Source organism: Macrobrachium nipponense, chromosome 10 (assembly GCF_015104395.2).
Source record: "Macrobrachium nipponense isolate FS-2020 chromosome 10, ASM1510439v2, whole genome shotgun sequence".
Classification (NCBI taxonomy): domain Eukaryota; kingdom Metazoa; phylum Arthropoda; class Malacostraca; order Decapoda; family Palaemonidae; genus Macrobrachium; species Macrobrachium nipponense.
This window is the reverse complement of record NC_087204.1, coordinates 72,191,613-72,218,730: the sequence shown is the minus strand read 5'-3', so window position 1 is coordinate 72,218,730 and position 27,118 is coordinate 72,191,613. Positions and strand designations below refer to the sequence as shown.

Genomic DNA, 27,118 nt, shown 5'->3' with positions numbered 1-27,118 from the left:
ATATGAACATATCCACATGACACACACCAAAAACTTATTATTAACCTACCAAGCAAGCTTTCACAGAATAGAATCTCCTATTGAAAAAAGAAAAAGCACAGGCAATAAAAAAAATCTTTTTAACATTATGAAAATAAAATTACAAAAAAGAAAAAGTGAAATATAGTGAAATATTCAAAGTGACAGAATAAAAATCGATGCAAATTTGACAAAGAAAGGTCATTCCATACTTACCATTAAGTATGACTGCGTATCAGCCTGGGCAATTTATTTTATTTCTATTGTTCTTGAATCTAACAATCCTCCAAACTTCAAGAGGCTGATAAATAATTTTTTTTCTGTTGTATGACCCATTCCATTTCTTGTTTCCTTGAGCCTAAAGTAGATACAAGCATCAAATGGCTCATCATGTCAATCGTTTATTAATGACACCCACAGATATTGTTCAAGTTTGAGCTCTTCTGTACACTTACTGCCTTCAAGTTAATCAAAATTATGACTTTCCCATAGAATTTTGTAAATCAGACATTTTTTAGCTCCATGCGTGACCCAAGGGTAAGTTACAATATACACACTTGCAAACTAAATTTTTACAGATTGCAATTTCCTCTTCGGCCCAGGCCCCCCCCCCCCCCCCCACCCCCCCCCCCCCCCACAAGTGATTAAGTATGTATCAGTTTATACTAACCATTCCACAACCAAATATATGCATTACGTAGTGTACTTAACCCTGTTATAAAACCAAGTATGCATCACATTGTTCTTAAATATTCTATGACCATCACTAATTCTTGTAGCTACTTAAATGCATTTATTTCTTCAGTTTCCCTCAGAGCTTCCTAACACAATGAAAGTTAACCATTTCAGGCAGACAGTCATTACATCATCCACAATCCTGTATGCATAGCTCTTCCAGTTTGGTCTCACTACTAGCATAACTTTCTGCTTCTATCCAATTAGTACCTTATGTTTTTTTTTATTGGTTGCAGCATATCTCACACACAATTAAAATGTCAATGCTAAACACTATGCCATGTATTTTTACAAAAACAGGAGAGGGAATGATGCTGTAGATCCAAAAGCACCCAGTCATTATCAACTAATTCTGGATCCTGTAAGCCTTACGTAGTAATTAATACGGCCTTCTAAAAAGTGGCCATTTTCTTACCTTAAGGTTTCATAATCCTTTTGTGTTTGTTGCTTAGCTTTGGGGCATGATGGTGTATATTCAATGCCCCAAGTACTACATACGTAACTTTCTCTTCTTGAGGCAGAAATGTCCCGATGGTACTTCTTACTATGCTATGGTAGCAATCAAGGCTAAACTGTCCTGACCGTAGGGACGCAAAAAAGGTGAATTTCAAAACTACATATAAGATAGAAATTTATTTTCATATGATCCTTACATAACTTTAAATCAAAGTGAAACTGCATTACAAAAATCAAGAATAAATTTCAATTCAGATAAGATACAAAATAAGTAAGTGTTATTTTACCTACAAATACCTCAGAGGTCTATGCAGGCAATCATATTCAAAATTCCACTTTCATTTTGGATCATCTTGAGAGAGAAAAGAATGTCTCTTAATACTAAATTCCCTTGTACGTAATTTCTTGGCTCCCACTGTCGCCTACAGCTTAATTACAACAATCACTTAAATGATATTTGTTTCAACATCCTATCTGTATTTTTTCTTCAAGGGTGATTCAACATACAGTAGCTGAAGTCTCTTTGTCAATTGGTCAAGCATACAAACAGCCAAAATGCCACTGTGATATTAATATTCAAATAATTGTATATTAAATCAAATTTTTCTAGGATTCTCAAAAGACCAAGGAATATAACATATTTCCAGTATTCTTTTTTTAAAAGAAATTTGAGAGGTTTATGCTTTATATATTTCAAATTGTGGGACAATTCTACATATCGAATAACTGGCAAGAACTGTTTGGATACTGTATCTGCCCTTAGTTCGTGCTGGCCTGCGAGCTGAAATACTTCAGATAGTTCCCCTAGAATATTATACCACGTGGGCACTATCACCATCAAAATAATACTGTACCCACTTATATCCTTGTAATATCACTGAGATGCCTTTTGTAAATATCCATATGAGATGCAGTTGATAAATATCCATATAAAGTAGAAGGCCATGAATTATTGAAATAGGAATGAAAAAGGCAAATAGGGTGCTAGGGCTCTCCAAAAAGGCAAAGAAAAATAACATGGTGACTTTTCTTACAAGATATCCCCAATTTTATTCTTTTTGCCTTTATAGGAAGACAACCCATGGGAAATTGTCTACAGGTTTAAGGCCCCAAGAAAAGTGTTCTACGAGTATGTAGTGAAAGTTGTCGAGGTTGTCAAGCAGCTTATATAAAGATCTAATAATCTTGAGTCTTTAATTATCTTGCAAAACATATTAAAAATGTACTGTACATTATTTATGATACAGATAACTGCCTATTAAAAGTTCTGCCAATAATCAACGATAGAATCTTCTTAAAATTCTTTTTATTTCTTACAACTCCTAACAAATGATCTAGTCTAGCTAAAGTCTTTAGGTATATATCTACCATTAATTAATATAGCAACGTTAAATTCTTATATGCCCTCTGTCCCCTTTTAAGAAAACTCTGGCTCCGTAACCTTCTCCCCTTAAAGCTATACCCAACAATTCAGTAAGTTTTAAACCAATTAGTCACTATGTTGTAAATTTAATTAATGACCATATTGTTAAAATATAGTATCTGATATGTAAATGTATATCCAACTAGGATACAGATGGAATATGTGCTTATTTTGTCCCTATAATAATTAATATTTATTGTGTTTACAACAACATTTTACAACCTACAAGCAATCAGGATAAACAGGGAACATTAATGGCCTTGAAAGTAGGTGGTAAAGGAGTCTAGACATAAAAACTTGTTTCTGAGATACAGTACCTTTAGTAGCAAATTACTCAGTAAAATAAATTTACAAATATTAGCCAACATGTAGTGATCACAATCTTGAGTGTGCCAGAATGTCAATTTGACACTACTACAAGAATCTGAGAGCAAAAATTACAGTTCAAACTTATTCTGAACACTGAGAATTTGCCATTGTCATTTAACTTAACTTGAAATCCTGAAAAATAAATTACTAAGATATTAAACTTGAATGCCTTAGATTTAATTAGAGAAAAGGTCAAAATTATGTATCATCATCTTGAAAATAAAAAATTTCAGTACGTATTGTAGAAAGCTATTATAAAGCATGTACATATCTTGACAACTGAAAATTCCATATTATATAAAACCTTGATAAAGAAATTCAAGTTACAGTTTAAGAAATTGTAAAACAAATTACATTGGCTTCTACCAGAAGTTACTATGAACAAATTTTCTAAGTAATTCAAAATAAAATAAAACTTAAAAACACTTTTTAATGAGTTGAAATACATATTGAATATGAAATTAGGTATCTACTTTAATTTGCTTATAATTAAGGCCAATCTAAAGTGATAACAGCTTTGGTGAGAACACCAACAATGAAAATCTTACAAATAACTTTGAAGCAGTTTGTGAAACAACCAGATTAGAGTAAGTATATACAAAGAGAAAATTACTCTGAATATATCGAGATGAAATTTGCGGTGGAAATAAGTATTATTTATATCAGAATATCAGAATGAATGACCAATATGAAAAACACAAAAATGCTACAGTAAAAAACAAATGTCAAAATAAACTGAAATTGTAATTTACGTTGATAGAAGAAACTGCAATTTAACCAGTGTCCAATGTACCAATATAAAGTTTTGCAGTTACTGTACAATGAATGTTGCCCATAAAGAACTAAAATGGATGGTCATTGTACAATGCATTGACATTAGTGATATACTAAAACTCTCATTTCTGTAAACATATTCATAACAATGGAAATACTTAGGCTATTAAAAACTTACAATGAATTCACAGTGTGCAATAAATTGAAATTACCTTAAAAATTCAAATAATTTTAAACAAATTTCCTATCAGCAACCTATAAATTATAATGAATGAAAGTACATACACAGAGTAACTGGATATTACCATAAACTTATAATCTAAAATGAGCATTAAATACAAATTTCATGACTATTAACTGCAACCAATTACATATTTTGGAAGGAGTCATAGCAGACTTGAAAGTATAGCTATTATCATAGACTGAAATTATGTTTTGATACAATATATCTGCCATAGCCTCTGTATCAAAAACATTAATGGACTTACCAATCAGTCTTATTAATGATAAACCTACTGTTACTACTTTAAGTGGTTATTAAATATTTATGTGTCACCTTCAAAATGATAGCCTATTACACCTGAAATAATAACAATATAAATAATAATAATAGCAGATGAATACCTTTTCCTTATAGAATTTTAAGTTATAACATATGGGAATTATATTTAAAATCATAATGAACTTTGGGGTACAACATTTCATCATCTAGTGCCTCTTCCTCTCCTTATCTGATATGGTGCCAAGTATCTCTTTCCCACTGCAAAGAATATTTTTTACTACTTGGGAAGAAATTATATAGGCTTCAAAATTTCAAGCAGCATTTCATGAACATGTTTACCAATATGTTTTTTTGCACCAAATAACCAATGCTGATGATAAGATTATAATGCTCGTAATGTATGTTCATGCTTACATGGCATCACTTTCGAAAAATGCTTCCCCTCATGTTGCCAATCATAGTGACTACTTGGTGTACAGATTAGTGAACAGTGCTAAAAAGGTGCCAGAAAACATGCTCATGGGGCACTACCACAATTAAACTAAATATATCGAAGTCAGCACCCAGTTTGATCATGTGATGACCATTGGTAAAACTGATCTCACATCTAGTATTTCCTTGCAAGATCAGCTTGTTAACCTGTGTATAAAGTGTTCCACCTGTACTATTCACGAGGGATGCGTACCAGAGGCTCCCCAGATAGCTAGAATCCACGAATAGTTGAAGCTCTTTAAAAACGCTTAAAACTGCATATTTTGTAAGTTAAAATTCAAGAAAAACCCACTAAAAATGTTTATACATAGAACCTGGTTTTTAAAATAGTTTTACCACAAGAAGTGCATTTTATGATGAAATTGATGAAAAAAAACATGAATTTGAGGATGTTTCTCAAAGAAAATACAACGAATAGGCAAATTTTCCGATAATAATAGGCGTATATGTTCCAGAGAGAAATCCGCGAATATGTGAGTCTGCGAATACAGAGTCCGCGAATACGTGAGTCTGCAAATCTGGAGTCCGTGAATATGGGGTGTTCACTGTACGTACTGATTACATGAAAGATGAAAGGTATCCGTCCTACTGCACTTCGGCTGTCTGTCTGTTGGATTCATTGTTTTTACACTAATAACTTTATCGTATTCTCTTTATATAAATAATGTGCATTTACAAACTTATTTTAGGCTTCTGTCAAATTTTCATTGTACGTATAATTTTTACCAATTCCTATTCAATTTTTAATATCTTTACAAATCTAACTATGAAAATTAATACGTACTGCAATCCACATTGTACCACTTCATACATACCTATTTATACATTGTAGGGTATTACGTAGTTAGAAAATAAAAAAAATTAAGTTACTGCAAGGTGCAGCACAATAAAATACGTAGGTGGTGCTTGTTTCTTCTGTTGACTTAAAAAGCACACCTCTCCCAGCAACTAAAGCCACCTGCCCATCACATAAATAAAATATGAACACTGAGAATGACACCAGGACTCTTAGCTAATAAGTGCTTAGTGATGTCACAGAAGGAAAATCCTTTACCAATCAAGGAAGAACAGTATATTCTTGGGGCATTTCAAGAAAACTACTTGAGTGACTCAGATCTCAGAACAGGAAAGCCCACGAAAGGCCAAGTGACTGATGTGGGTTAATGCAGTCAGTTTCTAGCCAAAAGACAATTAAATGGCATGGACATCATTTTACCATAGTCAGGAAGTAAAGAATGCCATCTCACTGGTATGACCTATGAAAAGACCAAACCTTTACAGGAGTCAGGCTAACACAATGAAACTGCCCTCCAAAATTGTATGGTTATTAAAGCAAGATGAACATAAAACCGAATGATATAGCATCTGACTAGAAAGTTATAATATGGAATGATCTTTAAAGCACCATGGCCAGACCTATATTTTTGTTATATTTTACATACACATGGTGAATGGAACAAAAAATCCACTAAAATTACATGCCTGCTACACTACAAGACAACCAATGTGTATTGGATTTGACAACCATATTGATGATTTTTAACAAACACAACCCAAGTGATTCAGTGCTATAGTCAGATAGCCATTACATAATAATATGCCTCAATAAAAGAATGCTTACCTATAGAAAAAAATCACTAAAATCTCCATAAGTAGAGGTATAAAAACTAAATACTGACAAAGAAATATTTAACAATATTTGTCATTAATATAATTTCTAAAACTGACTTGTGTTCATTGAAAAACCAAACAGGTTGCAATTCTCAAGGTCAAAATGACCTGTATATCTACTGAGTTGACAGATGTTGAATTCAACACTGAAAAGTCATACACTGATGCCAAAATCAATATTGAAATATAATGACATATGTAATGTTGTATTTCAGAACTTGCATGCTTTCCTATGTACAATATGTAGTACTCACATAACATATTAGAATGCTATTTGTATTTGCTGAAATATTAAAATTCAGTGTCCTGAACTTCCATCATCTGTGAAAGTGGATTCTCTTCATCTGGAGTTTTTAGAGACCAATGTTATTATTAAGGTGAGGTCCATAATTCTATTAATTTCTATATTGAGCAATGCTGCACAACAATCACGATGTTGATGATTAAATGCAAAATAAATAAATTCAAATTTTAGTAAAAACATGATTTAATGCTAAAATGAAGGTATGGGATAATAATGTGGGTGATATTTGAATAATCGTACTGTGAATCAAGCAGTCAGTCTGTATTGCCCATCTTAGCATGTTTCCCAGGCACTCTTTCTAAGGAGCAACTGTAAATTTGCATGAACCTATTGAAACTGACAAATCATTGCAAAAACAGTATGCACTCTTAATAATAGGCCCATCTTACCATGTATCCCAGACACTCCTTCTAAGGAGTAACTGTAAATTTTCATGAACCTATTAAAAATGACAAATTATTTCAAAAAAAGTACATACTCTAATAATAGGAAGAAAATATCAGTGCCGCTGAAGTGTGTTGACACTTGCAGTAGACCTGCTGAGAAATTTGGAAACTTGATTTGTGTAATTTCATCCAATTATATCTTAGGGATACAAGTTACGAATAAAATCTTAACTGCATCTATAAGAAAAGTTCCACAGAAATTGTTAAAAAATACATCTTTGCACCATTTTGAAGACTTTTTACTACAAAACGTTATGGAAATGAAACCACACGCAATGTAAAGGAAATGACAAATTTACAGCATCAAGATCATGTGCTAACATCCTTTCCATTATAACCGTCTTTTCTGGAGTACAATTTCCTAAATTCCCATCAGAAAATATTAAGCCAACAAATATCTTGATATGTCAAAAATGCCAAAATTCTATAGTATTTTTATCAGAATCCAAACAAAAGTGAATGCAGCTAATGAAATTGCATACTTTTAACAAGACGCTGAAGTCAGACTGAGTCAATATTCAACTGAAAAAGTTAATGCTGATGAATCTATAACATAAAAGTCATACTTTGAGAATAACTTGAAGGTAGTAAGGGAATCAACTGTTTTATAGCAAAGAAAGATGTGTATGGAGTTGACAACTTCTTATGTGATGACCAGCCTTCCTCGTAAAAAATAATAAGTTGGATAAAATGATTCAGGATATACAAGGTGGCAAAGAATTACACATTCTGGAGGTATATCAATGTTATAATTATAAATGAATGGAATTCAAGTACTGTACCTCACACCAGCTGATGCCCAATGCCATGGACATGTTTGAGAGAGAGAGAGAGAGAGAGAGAGAGAGAGAGAGAGAGAGAGAGAGAGAGAGAGAGAGAGCAACTACTACTACTATGGCACAACCTTTAGTATCATGACTATAAACTTGGACTCAAATGAATCTCTTGAAACTTAAACTTCATTAGTTTAGTAAGAATCTAGATGTACGGTCCATAAAACACAAATGTCAGGAGCAGCTTTGTAGGTACAGACAACTGAACAACTTTATAAAATGGCATGGTGATAATACTAGAAATGAAATAGTTTTTGCATAAAAATCCCAGTCCATTTTGCTTACAGGCTGAGCCTTGTTAGATCTTTCCCCTTTTGTTTTCTTGTTTTTTTTTCTGAACTAGGGTACACATATTGGCCATAGCATTTGAAAAATGACTCAATTTATAGAATCCATATTCATGAGAATTCTTAATGTTAGCCTTACCTAAAAAATATATCTTCTTTCTGCAAATATTCAATGTATCTCAGATAATTTAATTGTTCTGGGTTTCAACACTCTAGTGTTTACCTTTCCTTCCAAACATTTTTCTAGATAATTATGGCAGAGAAGTCATTGCTAAACAAAAAATCTCACCAACTACAATGTTCATCCACTAGGATTCAACGTGAATGATATCAAGTCATAACATTTTAATAATGGCATTGGTTCATTTTTAATGTTACAACAGTTTTTATATTTATATTTCTGATAATGAAGAAGAGTTTTCCATATACCATGTCAATTTATTTCACTATGAAAACGAATCAGCAGGCTTACAATTCCAAGACTTATCACAATACTGTATGAACTCTTTTTTTATAAACCTTTCACCAATTTTTGGATATTTCTCATTGGCTCAAGTAGATTGGAATTACTCAAGATTGTTCTCTGACTGGGCTACTTATTCTTTTACATAAACAGTTAGGAGGTCATGATTTTTCTCCCTGTGTGCATTGGCAAAATTCTCATGAAAGGGAAATAAAATTTGCTAAAACTTGCCAGATATACTCATTAGGCAATCTTTCCAAGTTGTGTAACATTGGGAAAATATTGTATCAAAATGATTTCTTCCAATGGACATCACTCTACCTATAACAAAGAGATGAGGTATTACATAATAGCTTAACTGGCTTCCCTTCCATGTTAAGATTATACTGGTAATAGCTAGGTAATAACTTTACCAATTTTTCTAGTATGAACTCAAAATATTTAAACTGTGATTCATATATTCACTGGTTCAAGTTCATGTATTCAGGTTATTATCCCTGGGAGTGATATTCTCTCTACCAAGTGGTCTTTTTGTAAATATTATTTGTGAATTGTTAGTCACTTTCGGTGAAACAGAGGTGACTTACTAGTAAATCTTTACATGAGCAGTTTTTTTAAAAATTTATTTTACTTCAAGTTGACATTTGCAAACCTTGAAGAAAAAAAATGAAAAAAATTACTAATGCAATTATACTTGAAGAGCTTGCTGGGCACAATTCAAGTTAGGCTAGATCACGTGCCCAAGGCTTAGACTTACAATACAATGAACACGCAGCTGATGTATCCACTGTGAGCGACATGGATACTTCACCTTTACATAGTTTCTATATAGCCTAGGCTTGGCTAGAAAAGCTAGTACATGACCTGGACAGTCTAAATGTGCTAATTAAGTCAAAGAGTAAATTCATGATACAGTACTATCAGGAATGTTCTAGGAACAAACCCTTAATCCAGCTAGAATAGGCCACTGTATTATAGGCAAGATAAGGTTATGATTTATCTTGATAGTCAGATGAGGACTTCTCCAGCATAACCACAAAATACTCTTGTAAGATAAGCTTTCAGTAACTTCAGATTGGTTACAGCCTCATTATTTCAAGTTGCTATGGATTCCTTGTCTTAAAACACCCGATTTCTCAGGCTCCCCTCTGGGGTTGTATTGGGAAAAGGGGGGATAACATGAAAAGTGAGCCATCTCATGCAAATGAGTGTGAATACCATCCAAATTACAACAAAAATCATCAGAACATGAGAGTTAATTTTGGGAACATGTAAAATTCTACCATTATGGGATGTACCTCTAAACAAATGCTTGCACTCCATTACCTAATGAGGATCCTCTGTAAATTCAATGAAAAAGAAAGTTACTGCATCCAGAGTTTTAAATAAAGTAAAAAAAGAAAAATGTAATGTGCAACCAAGCAGAAACTGACAACTGAAGACAAATGAAAATGAGGCGATTTTAACATTAGACCTATTAAAGTGCACCAATCACAAACTCATGGATCTAGAAATTGATATTTCTAGTTGAGACAAGCCAAAATTTCAGCTACAGGTTCCATCTGCAAAGATAAACTAAAATACACTTGCTTTAATTATGTGAGGTTTTTGTGTTACCTCAGAGAAATATATATATAAAAAATACCACATTACAATTGCTGGGAGATTTCAGTTTCACTTAGATTAGAATCAATGTTGAGTAAATTACATTTTTCTTCCTTTTATATAGTAAATGACTTTTTAATTTTATATTTACTCTTACATATAAACTAAGCATTATTTAGACCAGTATGTCATCACTGCTTACCATACAAAATATTAAACTTTTAACGGAAGTTCTGAATTCATTATTCACTTATATTTATACTGAAAACTGTTTCTTGCTTTTAAAATAACACTGAATATCATATTGCAAATGGTTCCTAGGTTCCTAGGAACGACTATGAATTTATGGAAAATCAATAAAACTATTTCTTTATATATTTGGCACAAGGACATTGGCTAGATGTGTTATGATAAGCATATTTCAGAGGAAAATGAGGGCTGTTTACCTATATAACAAATGAAATTTCCACCATCAAATCTATGGGTTAGACCAGTAATTTATTAGAACTATGTCAAAATATTTCAATATCTAAAACCAATTTTGCAGAGGAAAAACCAAACCAGAAAATGGGTCTTATCTGATCAGTTTTGAAAGACAGAAGTATAAGTGGCAGCAGAGCCAATTCCTGGTACAGTACCACCTTTTGGGAAAATGAAGTTCTCATCTTCTCCTGAGGTGAACCTAAAGCAATAACTGACACATTCTTAAATACTGTGACTCCTTAACTCTTAGGATCCGACACTGTGATTGTTTTGGTTTTCTGTGTGCATGTCAATGAATGATTCCAGATCATGGTAATTTTGCCATAACTGGCTGTTGTGGATACTCCAGTCCTTGTTTTGTGTTGGCCAAAATTAAAACTTATAAAGTCATAAGTTATCTTTGTGGGAAAAACAATCACAAACACATTTTGAGCTTCACTGTCTAAAGTTTCTGCATCAAGTAAAACATTTTTTATATTTGAAGTCTAGATATCTGCTGAGTAATCTAGCAGCCAACAGTAACATCTAAAAATATCACTTTGTATATGGGCATCTAGAAGTACTGTTATTAGAAAAGTTTTATCAGATTTCTTCATCTGAACAAAAGCACAAAATGGTCTCCTTAAAATAGACCATGCACAAACAGCAACGTTTTCCCCTTTGTTAAATAGTACAGTTATCAATATAAAATTGAAGTAATAGCACTAACTGACACTAATGACAGTATATGTAATATATATATTGCACCACATTTGAGTTATATTTGGCAGAGGGACCACAAGTGCTAGGACACTCCTTGGATAAGGAACGTTTGGGCCGGTGGCCATTCCCAGCGAGGTCCTTCTCAATGGCATGTTGGAACACAGGAACGCCAGTCCTGGGCACCTACATGAAAGGTGTCATTCAGGTGTGGTCTCGACGGGGAAAACTGACCTAAGAATCAAGGAAGCTGGTCTAGGAGATGTGGAAGACCTTGAGACTGGCCTTGAGCCTTGCTTGTCAGAATTACTGTCCTTGTTGACAACCTCACTCTCTTGACTAGCAACATTATCCTCTGATATTGCAGAGCCATTGAATTTGTACCCATCTTCAACAACTTTATCTGGTTTGGGTGGGATCTCGATGTCGACTTTTGGCTCAGTTTTGTCAGCATCGGTGCGTATGTGTGTTAGGGTATACAGGTTCCCCATAAACATGTACTGTTCCCGTACAGCCTCGTCGGGAATGCATTCGGGTTCGCTGAGCCCATCATCATCTTCATCATCTTCAGTGATGTTTCCAGAGCCACAAGTATTTTCATCCACAGGATACCTGGAAGGAATAGCAAGGTGATTGATCAGCTTCTATACATATTTTAAATTCTTTTGATGAAGGCTACTGAAGCCTTAGTTAATAACAGGAGCTCATGGGGAACTGTAATATGCATTAGTTAATAACTGGCACTCATGAAGAATTAAAATAAGCTCTAGTTAATAGCTGATGCTTATGGGAACCTGAAATAATTTTAGTTAACAACTGGCTATTATGGGGACCTGAAGTAAGCTTTGGTTAAGAACTCGTGCTTATAAAGAACTGGAATACTTTATTTACTTATTGAAGCTCATGGGAACTAAAATGAACTTACAATCTACTGCTGCGAGGTTTTGGAGAGATGAACCATTCCACAAAAACAAAATTAATAAAAAATACTTTTAAACTGTTGAAGACATGAATGTTTGCAGTTAATCAACCTTTTGTAAAAGAAGCCTTACCTTCAAGTACATGTCATCAAAGATACTCTTGACTTGTTAAGCCCTGAAAGAATGGGCCATAAAATTCTGAAAATATCCCTTCCACAAAACTGAAATCAAGTACAATTAAATTTTGGTAGAACTATCAAATGTTAAACTTTTCAACCATGATTTTCAAAATGTGGAACGTCCATTTTTTTTTAAAAAGTGGCAGCAGAAAATTCTGGGTAAAAATTTTTTTTCCTCAGCCCTCATGTGAAAAATAATACTATACATGAAACCACATGTAAATACTAATGAATGCCTTATTAACTTGACCCTGAAGGTAAAATTCAATACATTCATGAAGTTTTAATTTCTCACCAGCGATTCTGGTTCTATAGTGTATTCTTTGTCTCAGCATGGGATCCTCAACCTGGAGTTCCAGAGAGAGAGAGAGAGAGAGAGAGAGAGAGAGAGAGAGAGAGAGAGAGAGAGAGAGAGAGAGAATCATACTGACCATAACTGCAAAGTAGTCATCAGAGCTGAAGCATCTTAGCTGCATCCAATGTAGCATTTTTTAATATATAACATTAAGTTTAACTTGCAACCACACTACAAGTGTAATATTCCGTTTTAGACTGATAGATTCAAGATGGAAGTGCTTTAACTAGAGAGAGGGTGGGGAAGGGAGTAGGACTCGTTAACTTAGGAGGATACTCATGGGAACACAGGCCAAGAACCATGAGCTAGAAGTTTTATGAACATATTTTGGAAAATAATCTGGGACATAAAAACAAAAACATCCTGAGAAAAGTGTAGTTCCTGTTTGTTACAATTCTTTTATTGCCTAATTACCAGTATTTCTATATTCTATGCTATTAATAGTGAATAAAGTCTAAAGTACTTCTAGGAACTTATCACAATCAAACATCAATAAATTTCTGTAAATTCGTCTCCATTATATAATAAACACACTAAATATATATACATATATAATAAATATTTTATGTGTAAATAAAATATATATATTAGAATCTTCTACATCATATATATAGATATAATTATATATCATATATATCTATATTATACAATATATATAATATAAAGATATAATTATATATAGATGTTATATATATATATATATATAGATATATATATATATGATATATAAATATAATATAATATAGTAATATATATATTTATATATATATTATTTATATATATATATATATATATATATATATATATATGAAATATTTAGATATATTGTATATATATATATAAACTATATATATAATATATATATATATATAATATATATATTATATATTTATGAAGGAACATACCTAGACAGCAAGAGATCTCAAAAAGATACCTAGGCTGCAAGAGACAGAATTATGAAAATCATACTGGCCAATTTTGGTTTACGTTTTTTTACATATACCATCTACTACACCTATGCAAACATACGTGGGTAATGTTCCAATTGGAAATCACGAGGTTCTATAAACCCCTGATCGTTTCACAGTGAGGAAAACATAAGCCACTGAATGAATAAATGAAGGCAATTCCACGCAAGAAATATCTTATCTTCCTTAGGATGTACAAGTGTTCCTAATACGTACATCAAAGCGATACTAGTAAATCACACTGTAGCTTGTCCACTTCAGTGACGTCACGCTGCTCTGAAATCATTAGGATGATACGTGTATTTTTTGCACATAGTGGAAGGAATAGGAATTGGAATATAGTACTAGTGTGTGTGTGTGTGTGTGTGTGAGAGAGAGAGAGAGAGAGAGAGAGAGAGAGAGAGAGAGAGAGAGAGAGAGAGAGAGCAGTTAAATAATGTAGAATCTTTCAAAAGAAAGAGAAAAAGCAGTTTAATAAGAAGCAGTTTAATAAACAGAGAGAGAGAGAGAGAGAGAGAGAGAGAGTTACAAGGATTAGGATGTCTCAAAGACTTATCAGTCCATCCGAGGAGACATCGTGTGCTCACCTATCTATAGGAGCAGGTTTTACCGTGCATTCAAAGTGTCCTAATGATTTTGTCTAGCTTTCTTTAAACTCTTCCACACTGTTGCTGTTTACAACTTCTGGTGGCAGTTTATTCCACATCTCACATATCTTGTATGTAAAGAAGTTCCCACAATGGGATGTGTTGTATCTCTTCAGTTCTAATTTCCATCCATTATTTCTTGTCTGGTTTTCGTTTAATGTAAATAGGTTACTGTCCACTTTTGTTACGCCTTTCAGTATTTTGAATGCTTCTATTAGTTGTCGTGTTTCTAAGCCATACATGTTCAGGCTCTCTAGTCGTCTTCGGTAACCTATTTGCCTGATGGATGGAATTAACTTTGTGGCTCTTGCTTGTGCTCCTTCTAATCTATTTATGTCTTTTCTTAGAGTTGGTGACCAAAACTGTACTGCATATTCAAGATGGGGTCTAACTATTGATGTGTAGAGCTGCAGCACAGTTTCCTTGTTTCTGTATTTGAACTGCCTCTATATGTATCCCACTAGTTTCTGTGCCTTCTTTTCTGCTTTTATGCATTGTTTTGTGGATTTTAAGACCTTGGTAATAATGACTCTAAGGTTCTCTTCTTGTTCTACACTATTTATGTCATTCCCAATCAGCATGTAGCTGGCATGAGGGTCGTTTGTTCCTATTTGTAACAATTTACACTTATCTACGTTAAAAGGCATTTGCCATTTTTTCACCACTATTTTCATTAGATCATTTCTTAAAATTTTCACTGTATCTGGGTCTGCTGCATGTACACCTAGTTTGGTGTCATCTGCAAATTTGGTTATCCTGCTAGTTAAGCCTACATCAATGTCACTAATGTAAATAAAAAATAAGAGGGCCAATGACAGAACCCTGGGGGAACTCCGCTTGTTACATCTGCCCATTCTGATTCTTCACCATTTATTACGACTCTCTTTTCGATAAGTTAGCCAGTCTTCGACCCAGTCTGCTGTTTCTTCTACAGTTCCTAAAGCTCGAACTTTTTTCATCAGTTTCTTGTATGGGACTTTGTCAAAGGCCTTTTGGAAATCTAAGTAGAGTATATCTATTGCTCTCCTACTGTCGTAGATACCTAGCATGTTATGAAAAAACTACAAGAGGTTTGATAGGCAGGATCTGTTTTGTCTGAAACCGTGTTGACTGTTTAACAATAAGTTGTTTCTATCTATGTGATCCACAATTTGATCTGCAATTATGGACTCGAAAATCTTGCAAACGACTGACGTTAGGCAGATTGGTCTATAATTTCCCGGCTCTTCTCTTGAAGCTTTTTTTTGTAAACTGGGGCACATTTCCTAGTTTCCATCCTTTTGGTGCCTTTCTTTGTTCAGCACTTTTCCTGTGGAGTTTATATAGGTGAGGAACTATCTCCTCTTTTAGCTCTTTAATTTCTCTTGGATGAATCCCATCTGGGCCTGGAGATTTGAACTTGTTGAGTTTGTCTATTTTGTTTTTAATGTCCTCTTTTGTAAATATTTTGTCCAGTGGATCTGCCCCTTCATATTTAATAGCAGGTTCCGGTATTGAGGTAGTGTCTTCAGTTGTGAATACACTAGTAAAAAAACTTATTCAATAACTGCTTTTTCCAAGTCTGAGTTCACCAGTTTTCTTTACAAAATGATGCAACTCTCTTGTCCTCATTTATCTTTGCATTTCTTACTAATTTGTCCACCAATCTACAGAGTTCTTTATGCCTGCTTGCTTCTATTGGTGTCGGGTGTGGGTTCATTGATTTGTGCAATCTGTCTCTTTCTCTTAACCTATTTTTAATTTCCCTGTTGAACCACTTTGGCTGTGGGTTGCCATTTCTTAGTATTTGCCTTAATGGTAAACATCTAGAGCGTTTTTCTGTGTATTCCTCATGAAAGGCTTCCCAGTGCTTATCTATGCCTGTGTTCTCGTCGAACTTTAGATTTTTAACGTACTCCTTTAGCTTATTTAGGTCTTGTTGACGGTAGTCTAATCTCATTAATATATTCTTCTCTTTTTTATGTTGAACATTAATTTGAAATGAGATAATTTTATGGTCGCTTTTGCCTAGATTTGCACCTACCGAAAGGTCAGATAATAGATTATCTTCCGTTGATAAGACGATGTCTAGTATGTTGTTTCCTCTAGTGGGTTTGTCAACCTATTCGTGGAGGAATTCATTTTTTTTTCTTTACAAAATCTAAGTCTCTTTCCTTCTACATTTGATGCAGAGGTCATCGTGTCCCACTGTACTGCTGCATTGAAATCTACCAATATTATGCAGTTTGTTGTTAATCTCTTGTCCTAGTAGTGCATACAGCTCCTCATCGGACATTTGTGATTGGTGGGGAGGTCTGTACACTAGTATTAGAGCTATCTTCCTCCCTAGGCTGTTTATATTGATGCCAGTCACTTCTTGCATGGTTGTAATTTTACACTCTATTGGACTGAGGTGGTCCCTAACATATAACATAAGGCCTCCATTTTTTTTTTATTGAGTCAATCTTTTTTGAACAATTTATATCCAGCTATCTGGTACTCTGCTACGAAGTCTCTTGTTGCCTCTTGTATCCATATTTCTGCGAGGCCTATTATGTCTAATTCCTCACGTGCTACCAATCGTTTGAAGATTTCTACTTTGCTCCGAATTAATTGTGCATTAAACTGTGGGACTCTGAGGGACTTTTCTATCTTCTCTTTTGTCCTCGGTAGCTTTATTAGTTTCCCTTACTGTCACTGTTGCCTGCAGTGCTACTACTAGCCAGCTTCTGGGAGCTTTCCGATTTCTTAACTTGAAAGTTCAGTTCATTGAGGTGTTTCAAGAGGTTTTCATTGAGAAGGTTTCCTATTAGCTTTGCTCCTTCCGTATTCAAGTGAGTTCCATCTCTTTTATATAGTTTTTTTATTCCCTATAAATCTGTCCCAAAAGTTTACAAACCTAACACCCTTTTTTTTGGCATATTAATTCCAGTCTGTCATTGATTCCAATTGCCTTGCTAAGGGAATAATGGCTTACATTGGTTAGGCAAAAGTCCTATAAGAGTGCTGTTATCAGTTTTCTCTTGGATGTTCTCTACAATTTTAGTCAGGTTGGCTACAAGGCCTTCTGTGTGGCCAGTCTTTTAGAAACAAGTTACTTCCTCCTCCCTGCACTATGACTACACTTTTTCTATTATTTACCTTGATTTTTTTACGGCCTCAGCTATCTTCTTTGCTCCTGGGTAAGAATTTACTTTTCTCTTACTTCTGATTTTGGCAAAAAAATTTAAGCCCTGCTCTTTTACTAACGAGTCTCTGATTAAGACTGTTTCCTCTTCTGCTTCTTGGAGCACAGCAAATCTATTCGTTGTGTCGATTCCTTTTGGGGGACAATTGTGTTTTCTGGCTGCTATCACTCTTCTACCAACAGGTCTCTTGAATTCATCATTTTTATTATTGTAAGCTTCTTTCTTTGTACCTAGTCTAGTCCTTGTTTCTGTTTCATTTATAGTTCTGGTCTTGAGCAATTATTTTCTAATCTCTACTATACTCTCTCCGTTTTCTACTATGTCGTTGTTCAATTCCTGTTTTTCTTTCTTTATGGTTTGTAACTTCTCTTCGTAGGTCTCCAATTTTCTTCTCCATCCTGTCTTCTCTTCTCTTCTCTTGACTTCAAGTTTGTCCTTTGTCAACACTTTAGTTCCTTTGCTAATTCTTCTACTTCCCTCCTCAGTTTAGCTATCTCCTGTTCTTGCCGACAGGAGAGACAGACAGTGAGACTACCTAGCTTTGATGAGCATGCCTCTTTGTAGTCTACGCACCACGTGTTAACACTGCATTTCGCACATGTGTGCTTTAATTTTAACTTTTCTGGAGTCATCTTTGTGTCTTGGTTTCAATATTTCTACCTGTGCTTTTAATTCAGTATTCTTTCTATTGTGACCAGTTGAAAAGGAAAAAAAAAGGGGGGAGGGGAGGTTGATTACTCACACAGTCGTTGCATCTGCTTATCCATGGACAGTTTTCCATAGTTAGTCGCCTAGATACCTTTTATCGCTGCCACACTAACATACTGTCTCCCTGTTGTTAGACGATCCCGAACGTGTCGCAGCTCCCAAATGAGCAATACAATTAGCCTAAGCAAATGATTTTTCGCCAGGAGTGAACAGCAGCATCCCTTAAATTACTATACTTCCAACAGCCATGAACAGCCAGAATCTAATGACCAGAATGCTTCTCCTCCAACCATGAAAATCCCCAAGGAATGGCCACACCAGCAGGCCCCATGGGTAGGATGTTCCACAATCAATGCCACAGAAGCTCGTCTGGGGTTTTCAGTTGGCTAGGACTCCAACAAAGCACAAAAGCTCCGCAACCTCAGAGCAGTTTAGCCTTCACTCACAGGGTAGTGGTAGCAGGGGTGGTCATTCATTACACGAAGGAGTGAGCTTCACAGGGCACAGTAGCAACACTCCATTTCTGCATCCCCAGTTGCCCCAGGATCTCTCTAATCCTGGTCTTTGGAAACCTGCAAGCATCTGCCCTGCGTTATTTAAAGAGGTTTCAAAGCCTCTGTTCTGACGCATGAGGTAGCTGTCAGCTCCTTACATTAATCTTGCGTCTATTGTATATATATATATATATTTATATATAAGACGTTTTATATATATTTATATATATATATATATATATATATATATATATATATATATATATATATATAATATGTACAAGGTAGAAATCCTTGCAGTCACAAGATGAAATAAATCAGAGAGAGAGAGAGAGAGAGAGAGAGAGAGAGAGAGAGAGAGAGAGAGAGAGAGAGAGTGGGATGGCAAGGTGGTAGAAAGGTGGTTTGAACGGAAGTAAAGTAGATTTAAAAATGGTCGCAGCTCGGGGCTGAAGGGACGCTGCAAAAAACCCCTTAAGTATTGCCTACTGTGCACAGGAACAGGTGCACTGCAGGCATTACTCCTCCTACAGAGAGAGAGAGAGAGAGAGAGAGAGAGAGAGAGAGAGGGCACGCAGGTTACAGATGACAGTGTTAGTGAAAGCAGACACTACGTTTCCTTGATAAAGTTTCGAGATGACAAATAAATGGTTTAAAATGAGAGAGAGAGAGAGAGAGAGAGAGATGACAGTGTTTGTGAGAGCGACACTGTAAGTTTCCTTGATAAAATTTCGAGAATAAATAGTTTTGAAGGGAAGAGAGAGAGAGAGAGAGATAGAGAGAGAGAAGGAGAGAGAGAGAGAGAGAGAGAAATTACAGGGTTTGTTTGAACAAGCAACACCTGGTTCCTTATAAAATTTCGAAATGACGAATAAATTTTAAAAAACGAGAGAAGAGAGGAGAGAGAGAGAGAGAGAGAGAGAGAGAGAGAGAGATTACAGTGTTTGTGAAGCAGATTTACAAAATGGTCGCAGCTCGGGGCTGAAGGGAGGGACGCGCAAAAAACCCCTTAAGTATTGCCTACTGTGCACAGGAACCAGGTGCACTGCAGGCATTACTCCTCTACAGAGAAGAGAGAGAGAGAGAGAGAGAGAGAGGCACGCAGGTTACAGATGACAGTGTTAGTGTAAAGCAGACACTAAGTTTCCTTGATAAAGTTTCGAGATGACAAATAAATGGTTTTAAATGGAGAGAGAGAGAGAGAGAGGAGAGAGAGAGTGACAGTGTTTGTGAGAGCGGACACTGTAAGTTTCCTTGATAAAAATTTCGAGACAATAAATAGTTTTGAGAGAGAGAGAGAGAGAGAGAGAGAAGAGAGAGGAGAGGAGAGAGAGAGATTAACCAGTGTTTGTGAAAGCAGGACACTGTTTCCTTGATAAAATTTCGAAATGACGAATAAATGTATTTAAAACGGAGAAGAGAGGAGGAGAGAGGAGAGAGAGAGAGAGTGAGGAGAGAGAGAGCAGAGTTTGTAGAGAGACGAGAGAGAGAGAGGAGAGAGAGAGATTACAGTGTTTCGTGAAAGCAGAACACTGTTTTTCCTTGATAAAATTTCGAAAAAATGACGAATCAATGTTTTAAACGGAGAAGGAGGAGAGGAGAGAGAGAGAGAGAGAGATAGAGAGACGAGAGAGAGGGAGAGAGAGAGAGAGAGACGAGAGAGAGACGAGAGAGCGAGGAGAGAGAGAAGAGATTACATTTGAAAGAAGAGCAAATGACGGAAGAAAGAGAGAGAGAGAGAGAGAGAGAGAGAGAGAGAGAGAGAGAGAGAAATTCCTGCACCATGATATTGTAACTGTGGAAGTGCGAGCCTCTGAAAAATCACATTTTCCCCTTAAATATACGATAACTTCCATGCCATTCGATAAAAATGAAACTTAGAATAACACAGAATATACAGAGACTTCCTTAATTAATGAACACACAAGACACCAAAACCATCCTACAGAAACCAGGTATCTACAGTCCATTACAATTACTACATGAACGTGAAAATGTGACGTGAAATTATGAGTGGAAATGAACACCAGTATACTCCAACTAATTTACTGTAACTATAACACACATAAGGCCAGATCTCCCTTCAACGGGAACAGTCTTTTCAAGTCTTCATCTTTCTTTTGAAAGATTCTACATTATTAAACTGCTTTTTCTCTGTTTCAGCAGTATCTTAGTCAACACACGGAAACCTCCTTTGCAATGCTGCCAACCTTTTGTTCTTGGACTGGATTCAAGTAATTTACAGTATAGATGAAACCGAAGTAAATGATACACATAGACTGGAAATTCTGTCCTTGTCATGAACACTGATCCTGCAATGGGTGAAAAATCTGAGGTGACCCGATGATTTACACAATAGGCAATAATATATTTAATACAATTTGGCTGTTTTTCATCAATCAATAATTTTTAGTTCAAATACTTCTTTAACGTGTCTGAAATTGCCTGGACAAACTCGACACCCAGCCACTACACTGGGTTGGCAACATTGGTACTGGTTACCCATAGTGCTTTGTAGTGTAAATATGAATATTGTCATATATGCATTACAACGTTACTGAAAACACTTCTACGCACTGCCATCTCTCTCTCGAGCTTAATAGCAGAAATCGATATAAAGCTTAACACACCACCTTTGCTCGTTAGTCCCAAACAACCAAACAAGTGGCGTTACTTACAGCATCTGAGGCTGAGTCGTGCTCAAGCGAGGGTCCTTGCTGGACCAAACGCACCCACCTCTACCGAGGCACATGCCCAAGTTATATGAAGTAATCTGAGTTGTTGCATTGCCTGCCATTTATACCGAATGAAATTGCCGGTTTTCTTGACCAATGATTGTAGAATATGAATTGGCTGCAAAGGAAATTGTTTTAAATTGTCATAACGTAATGTGTCAGGTACATTTCCACATCGACTCTCTGATTATACTCACTGAACAGGATTTATTGAAAACACATCATTATGAATGTACAATGGCCCTCTCCTTCTTTGGTTACAATTTCTCTATGCTTGAGATTTTGGCACTGCTTGCCTGATGATAAAAATCCAATGAGATGTTTGTTTTGTTCAACAATTTCCAAGAATACAATAAGTTTCTAGATGAGTCTGGCACTATGTTTATTTTTCTTTTTTCCTGTAGCTGTGGAGAGTAAAAGGAGAAACTATGCATTTAGTAGCAGTTGTGATAAAGAACAAAGAAGTGCTGATATATTCAGTCTGGCAGCTAAAAGAACGTGAAATTGAAGGAGACGGGTTTCAGGACTAGTTTGTCGAGAGGAATAGTAGGTACTCTCTAGTCCACTATGAGACTAAGAAAAAGCTCCAAGATTGACGGTGACCAGAGAAGAGTTCAACATTGGAGCAAGTGAAAAAAGAAGCAGGTTCCCAAGGCAGTTAATCTCCAGAAGAAAACTAATTTTAAGTAAGAATTACTGTAAGAAGAGTTCCCAAGGTTAGATGCCTGTAAGAGGAATGTCACTTTTGAACTAATAAACATTTCCTTCTGATGACTGACGGGGTCGACGGCCTTCTGTAAACACTGAAAACAATTCAATTCTGGATAGTCCCACGAAATCATTTACTGAGGAAATATGACAACCAGTGGGTTGTCAAGGAAAAGAATAGGTCGTTCTTGTGAAGTAGCCTAAACAAGCGTCAAGAAAGCATTAAGGAAAGAATTTCAGAGAAAAGAAACTTGCAACATTTCAAGTAAAATGCGGCTTTGCTTCGTATAGGGAATGCGGTTCAAGCATGGTAATGTGAAAGTTAACTAGCTTTTTCTTTAGACTTAAAAATCTCATAATGCTTCTATACTTTTCAGAACTGATGAAAATGCAGAGAGAGAGAGAGAGAGAGAGAGAGAGAGAGAGAGAGAGAGAGAGAATAAAATTTCTGCTATGAATTGAGATATGACATTAAAACACTAGTCAATTGCAGGCACCCACATAGAGTAAAACACTGAAGGAAACAGAAAGGGGACCTGGAGGATACCTACCTCAAGAGGTAGGGGAAATTACAGCTGCCGCGCTGTCAGCAGTGAAAGAAATTAACAACCAACATGAAGATATATACGTTTTCTAAGAGCCATAGGGAGAGTGTTTAAATGACGCCTTTTAGTTATTTAGAGAGAGAGAGAGAGAGAGAGAGAGAGAGAGAGAGAGAGAGAGAGAGAGAGAGCAGGTTCCCTTTGTGAATATTTAAGACTGAGTATTGTAATTATATGTTTAATGTCTATCTGCAAAGCCAAATACATATGGCATCTAAATAAAGAAAAATGATGCAATAAAAGAGATTCTGACATATCAGAAATGAAGGATCTTCTTGATGTTTTAGGGAAAAATGGACTAATTTCATATAGAATAATGAAAAGATGCAAAACTTGATGTAACATCAAAATAAAGGCTTTGTCAGGAGCAGCCTCACAATGATATTATTTATCTAAATCTCGTGGGAATATTTAAGGCATAAATTAATCAATCAATCTTACCAAATCTACAGTCAAGGGCAAAATTGACACAGGCCAAAAATAAAATATTTCTGATTACTAAATTATTTATTTTCTCATTCATAAAAACAACGTGAATACACTGTATTCTTTTAGGTTTTCCCCCACCGTTAAAATATACCTCACAATTATTCTTTAAAAAAGTGATACAGAAAAGATGGTAACATTTTTGTTCCCTACACGATCCTAACCATTTTTTACATCCAGGGATACAAAGGGAATTTATTTCTGACGTCTACAGCTGGTAACAGAATCCCGCCATGAACAATGTTCACAGAAAGATTGAACCCCATTATTTCCAAGTGATAAGATGGGGTTCAATCTTCCCCTAGAAAAGAATATGGTTGTTGATGATGAACAATGCAATATGCAGTCCTCCTTCATGGACACCATAACATATTCAGCAACAAAATATCTGTGCAGTTCATCACTTTATCGGCTACTTTCAAAAATGTACTCATTTCACAACTATTTTGCTCTACTCGGTTTAGCAGAAATAAAAATGTTTTAACAGTAAAAATGTGCTCTCCCACTACATCTATGCTGGCAACTTTAAAAAAAATATATATGTATATTATATAAATAATGCAGTACACAAAAATATGTACCAGTGAGCATGCATTTATGTATGAATTTCTGCATTAATGTAGGAAGGAATGTACATACAAAAAAAAATCGTATGTACATCTGCCTTTGGTTTAATACGTACATGTATGTACATATGTACAAACTTTGTAGGTATTTAAATACGCAAAGACTGAGGAGTCCATAAAAATAAACTGAGAACAGCAGGTAAACGTTCTATTGCAGTCAAAACTACAGACCTGGTCACTGTGCACGCGGCAAGGAAACACAATCAGTTGATAATACACACATACAGACACACATATGCATGTATGTGTGTGTGTACTGTCGAGGGATACTGGTCCAGTCTTCTTGCCACTTTTCACAGTCACCAAGTCTTGCTATTGATAAAAGAAATGTGGGTTATTTATCTTTCTTGTTTCTTCTCTGAGCCCCTCAATCGATGTAATGCTGTTAATTCAAACATTCACATATGCGTACAGTATACATATTTCTATGCATAAAGGTCATGCCTTTCTATTCACTAGACGTACTGCATGAAACCTCACATCTAGCATGATATGGACTTCTACATACCACCAACGGTAAAAGAAGCACAACTGAGTAATATAAATGTAAACTATGAAACAGTGCATCGTACAAACTCTGAGACAGACAGATCCAATATCATTTTTACGTCTCTTTTCGTTCACAGCTGACGGGCAAGACAGCCTATGATCAACTGCGGCGTTGCGTGCAATAAGAGAAGAAAAAAATGAAAATAAAACAAATATAAGATAATGTAAAAGAACGGAAAAGTGAATCTCCACACTGACTGGCATCGGAGGTCCACCAACGGTCACATGCTTTTGTTTTTCTCTTAATTTAGTTTTGGAGGAAGAAGAAGAAGCATCTAATGGAGTTATAACCTAACCATACCAAGAGGATGGACAGATCGAGTCGATGCAACGATGGCGTCAGACGAGCGCCAGTCCCCTTTTTTCCTAAACACAACCCGACTTTCCAAAACAACTTCTGCAACAGCAACAGCAATTCGGGAAAAATCTGTTATTTTCAAATGAGAAGAGGCAGAGGTTTGTGTCGTCTTATGGCGGCGTCACACGAGCACGTTTCAGGGTATCTTTCATCATCTTGCTTCTAACTATGCTATTACAAAATTAATAAGTTTTTAATACATACACGGAACAGAATTGAAAGCAATTCACTTTTTTCTGTATCCTTTCAGAATGGAAGCCAAACACTTTTTTTGCACACACTCAAAACTGAACTCATTCATACTACACGTTGAGGCGACTTCAATTCTGCAACGATTGCAGGCAAAAGTTATAACTATTTACGCTGAATCATGCACAGTCTCCTCGCAAGATGTTGAAAGGTTCTAAAAATCGTGCTCCTTAAGCCAGACTTAAAAGCCTGACTAGACTAAATGTCCTGGTAATAATTTGGCGAATCCACAAAAATAATTGCAAAAATGGACCACTACCATTTCTAATATCATCTTGCAAAGAAACCGTCCTTACGCAGTTTATTGTACCATAAGGATCTACGTTATGAAGGCAAAGAGAATGAGGTACATACATTCGTATAGTGTGGGCAAGCAAGAGTATCGATGAGAATAAATTGTTAAGTTAGTTTGGAAAGGCAAGCAGACAAATCCATTAAAATTGAGATTGTTTAGTTAATGAGGGCAAGCAGAATTAAATGTAGATTAATACATTTAAAACTGATACATATTTGGGCAGTGAGGGAAAGAGGGTATAATAAAGATGAATAAATTGAAAACAAAGTAAATTATTAGGAAAAGGAGTCAGATGGCTCTTACGATCTTCACAAGATGATATAAACAATCTTTATTCTTCACAGCTGGGTTAAGATAAATTCCATACGACAATGGAAAGCAGAATGAATCACAGTCAGCATTCTAAAACCTTGTGGGATGTTAGTGGAGGCAAAAATCTCCTTTCCTAAGAAGGCAAGCGTAGATATATATGTACAGAAGAATTTTTGATATGATTTCGTTACTCTTTGTGTTATGATGGGGACTGTGCAAGTATTTTGACCAGTGAAGAACGAAAAAAGGGGGCAAAATAGAGAATATATGAATTATAAGAACAATCATCAGGTACATTGGGTTGTAACATTCGTATGAAACAACAGTAATATGACGTAACCACTAAGATAGTCTCTAAAATCCAGAAATAAAAAAAGAGTAAGATTGTCCATGGAAGTCCTAGTGTGTATGGATCTTGTAAAACAGTAAAATGGTTTTATACAGATGCTGCTCACCATGATGGCAATGGTCATTTCACACACACACGCACGCACGCGAGTGATCATACAAGCTTAAAAGAACATAACACGCCACAACAGTGTCTGGAACATTCATAAAGATGGTGGTTACAGTTAAAAGGACATAAAAAAATATACAAAACTGGGCTTCAACATTCGACTCTAGTCTCACATAAGTGATGTCACACGAGCGATCAAGTTTTCTAGATTTTTTAGCACCTTGCCTCTAAAACTTTGCACCAAGTATTGTGAGCTAAAGTGAACTGGCGCCTTTTCGTCCCCTCGGTGCAAGCATGCACCTTGTTTAGGAGGGATGCGAAGAGTGGTTTACATATCCTCAGCCAGGAAGGAGCAAGGGCGTCCAACAAAATGTTGGACTATGTATGTTCGTAGTGTAGCTACACAGAAATGGGGCTTCAAAAAAGGAAGAAAGTGCAAGGACAAGTATCGAAATTTACTGAAAATTCAAGGAGACTGGCTTTGGAATATATATATATATATATTATATATATATATATATATATATATATATATATATATATATATTATATTATTATTATTTCCACGCTGGACGACTGGTTTTCGAGCTCGGCTGCCAATCCGGTGTCCGAAGTTCGGATCACACAATAAACTGTAGGTCCCGTTGCTAGGTGACCAATTGGTTCCTAGCCACGTAAAAATATCTAATCCTTCGGGCCCAGCCCTAGGAGAGCTGGTTAATCAGCTCAGTGGTCTGGTTAAA

At 35.5% G+C, this 27,118-nt stretch overlaps 2 protein-coding genes across 9 annotated transcripts in view; both read right to left on the bottom strand.

Moving 5' to 3' along the window:
* Positions 1 to 1,373: 1,373 nt before the first annotated feature.
* Positions 1,374 to 27,118, bottom strand: part of LOC135223682 (uncharacterized) — a 283,252-nt gene continuing 257,507 nt past the window's right edge. For all 8 annotated transcript variants that reach the window (XM_064262368.1, XM_064262370.1, XM_064262366.1 and 5 more), the window contains one exon: positions 1,374 to 12,172. In XM_064262368.1, coding sequence (XP_064118438.1) covers positions 11,761 to 12,172 — 412 coding nt within the window. In that variant the 3' untranslated portion in view covers positions 1,374 to 11,760. The remainder of the gene's footprint in view (positions 12,173 to 27,118) is intronic.
* Positions 14,265 to 21,795, bottom strand: LOC135224252 (uncharacterized). Its single transcript, XM_064263102.1, has 4 exons — positions 21,735 to 21,795; positions 17,764 to 17,927; positions 16,206 to 16,730; positions 14,265 to 16,168 (listed from the first exon to the last, which is right to left on the bottom strand). The coding sequence occupies exons 1-4, from the start codon at positions 21,793 to 21,795 to the stop codon at positions 15,839 to 15,841; spliced, it is 1,080 nt and encodes a 359-aa protein (XP_064119172.1). The 3' UTR covers positions 14,265 to 15,838.

Bases quoted from the DNA above. Each gene is read 5' to 3' on its own strand.
- LOC135224252 (XM_064263102.1), bottom strand. From the start codon at position 21,795: ATGGCAGGCAATGCAACAACTCAGATTACTTCATATAACTTGGGCATG. The intron at 16,731-17,763 runs GTAAAAAAATCA...CTCCACGAATAG, and splicing joins CAAAGAAGATAGCTGAGGCC to GTTGACAAACCCACTAGAGG. The intron at 16,169-16,205 runs AACTGGTGAACT...AGCAGTTATTGA, and splicing joins TTGCATCATTTTGTAAAGAA to ATAAGTTTTTTTACTAGTGT.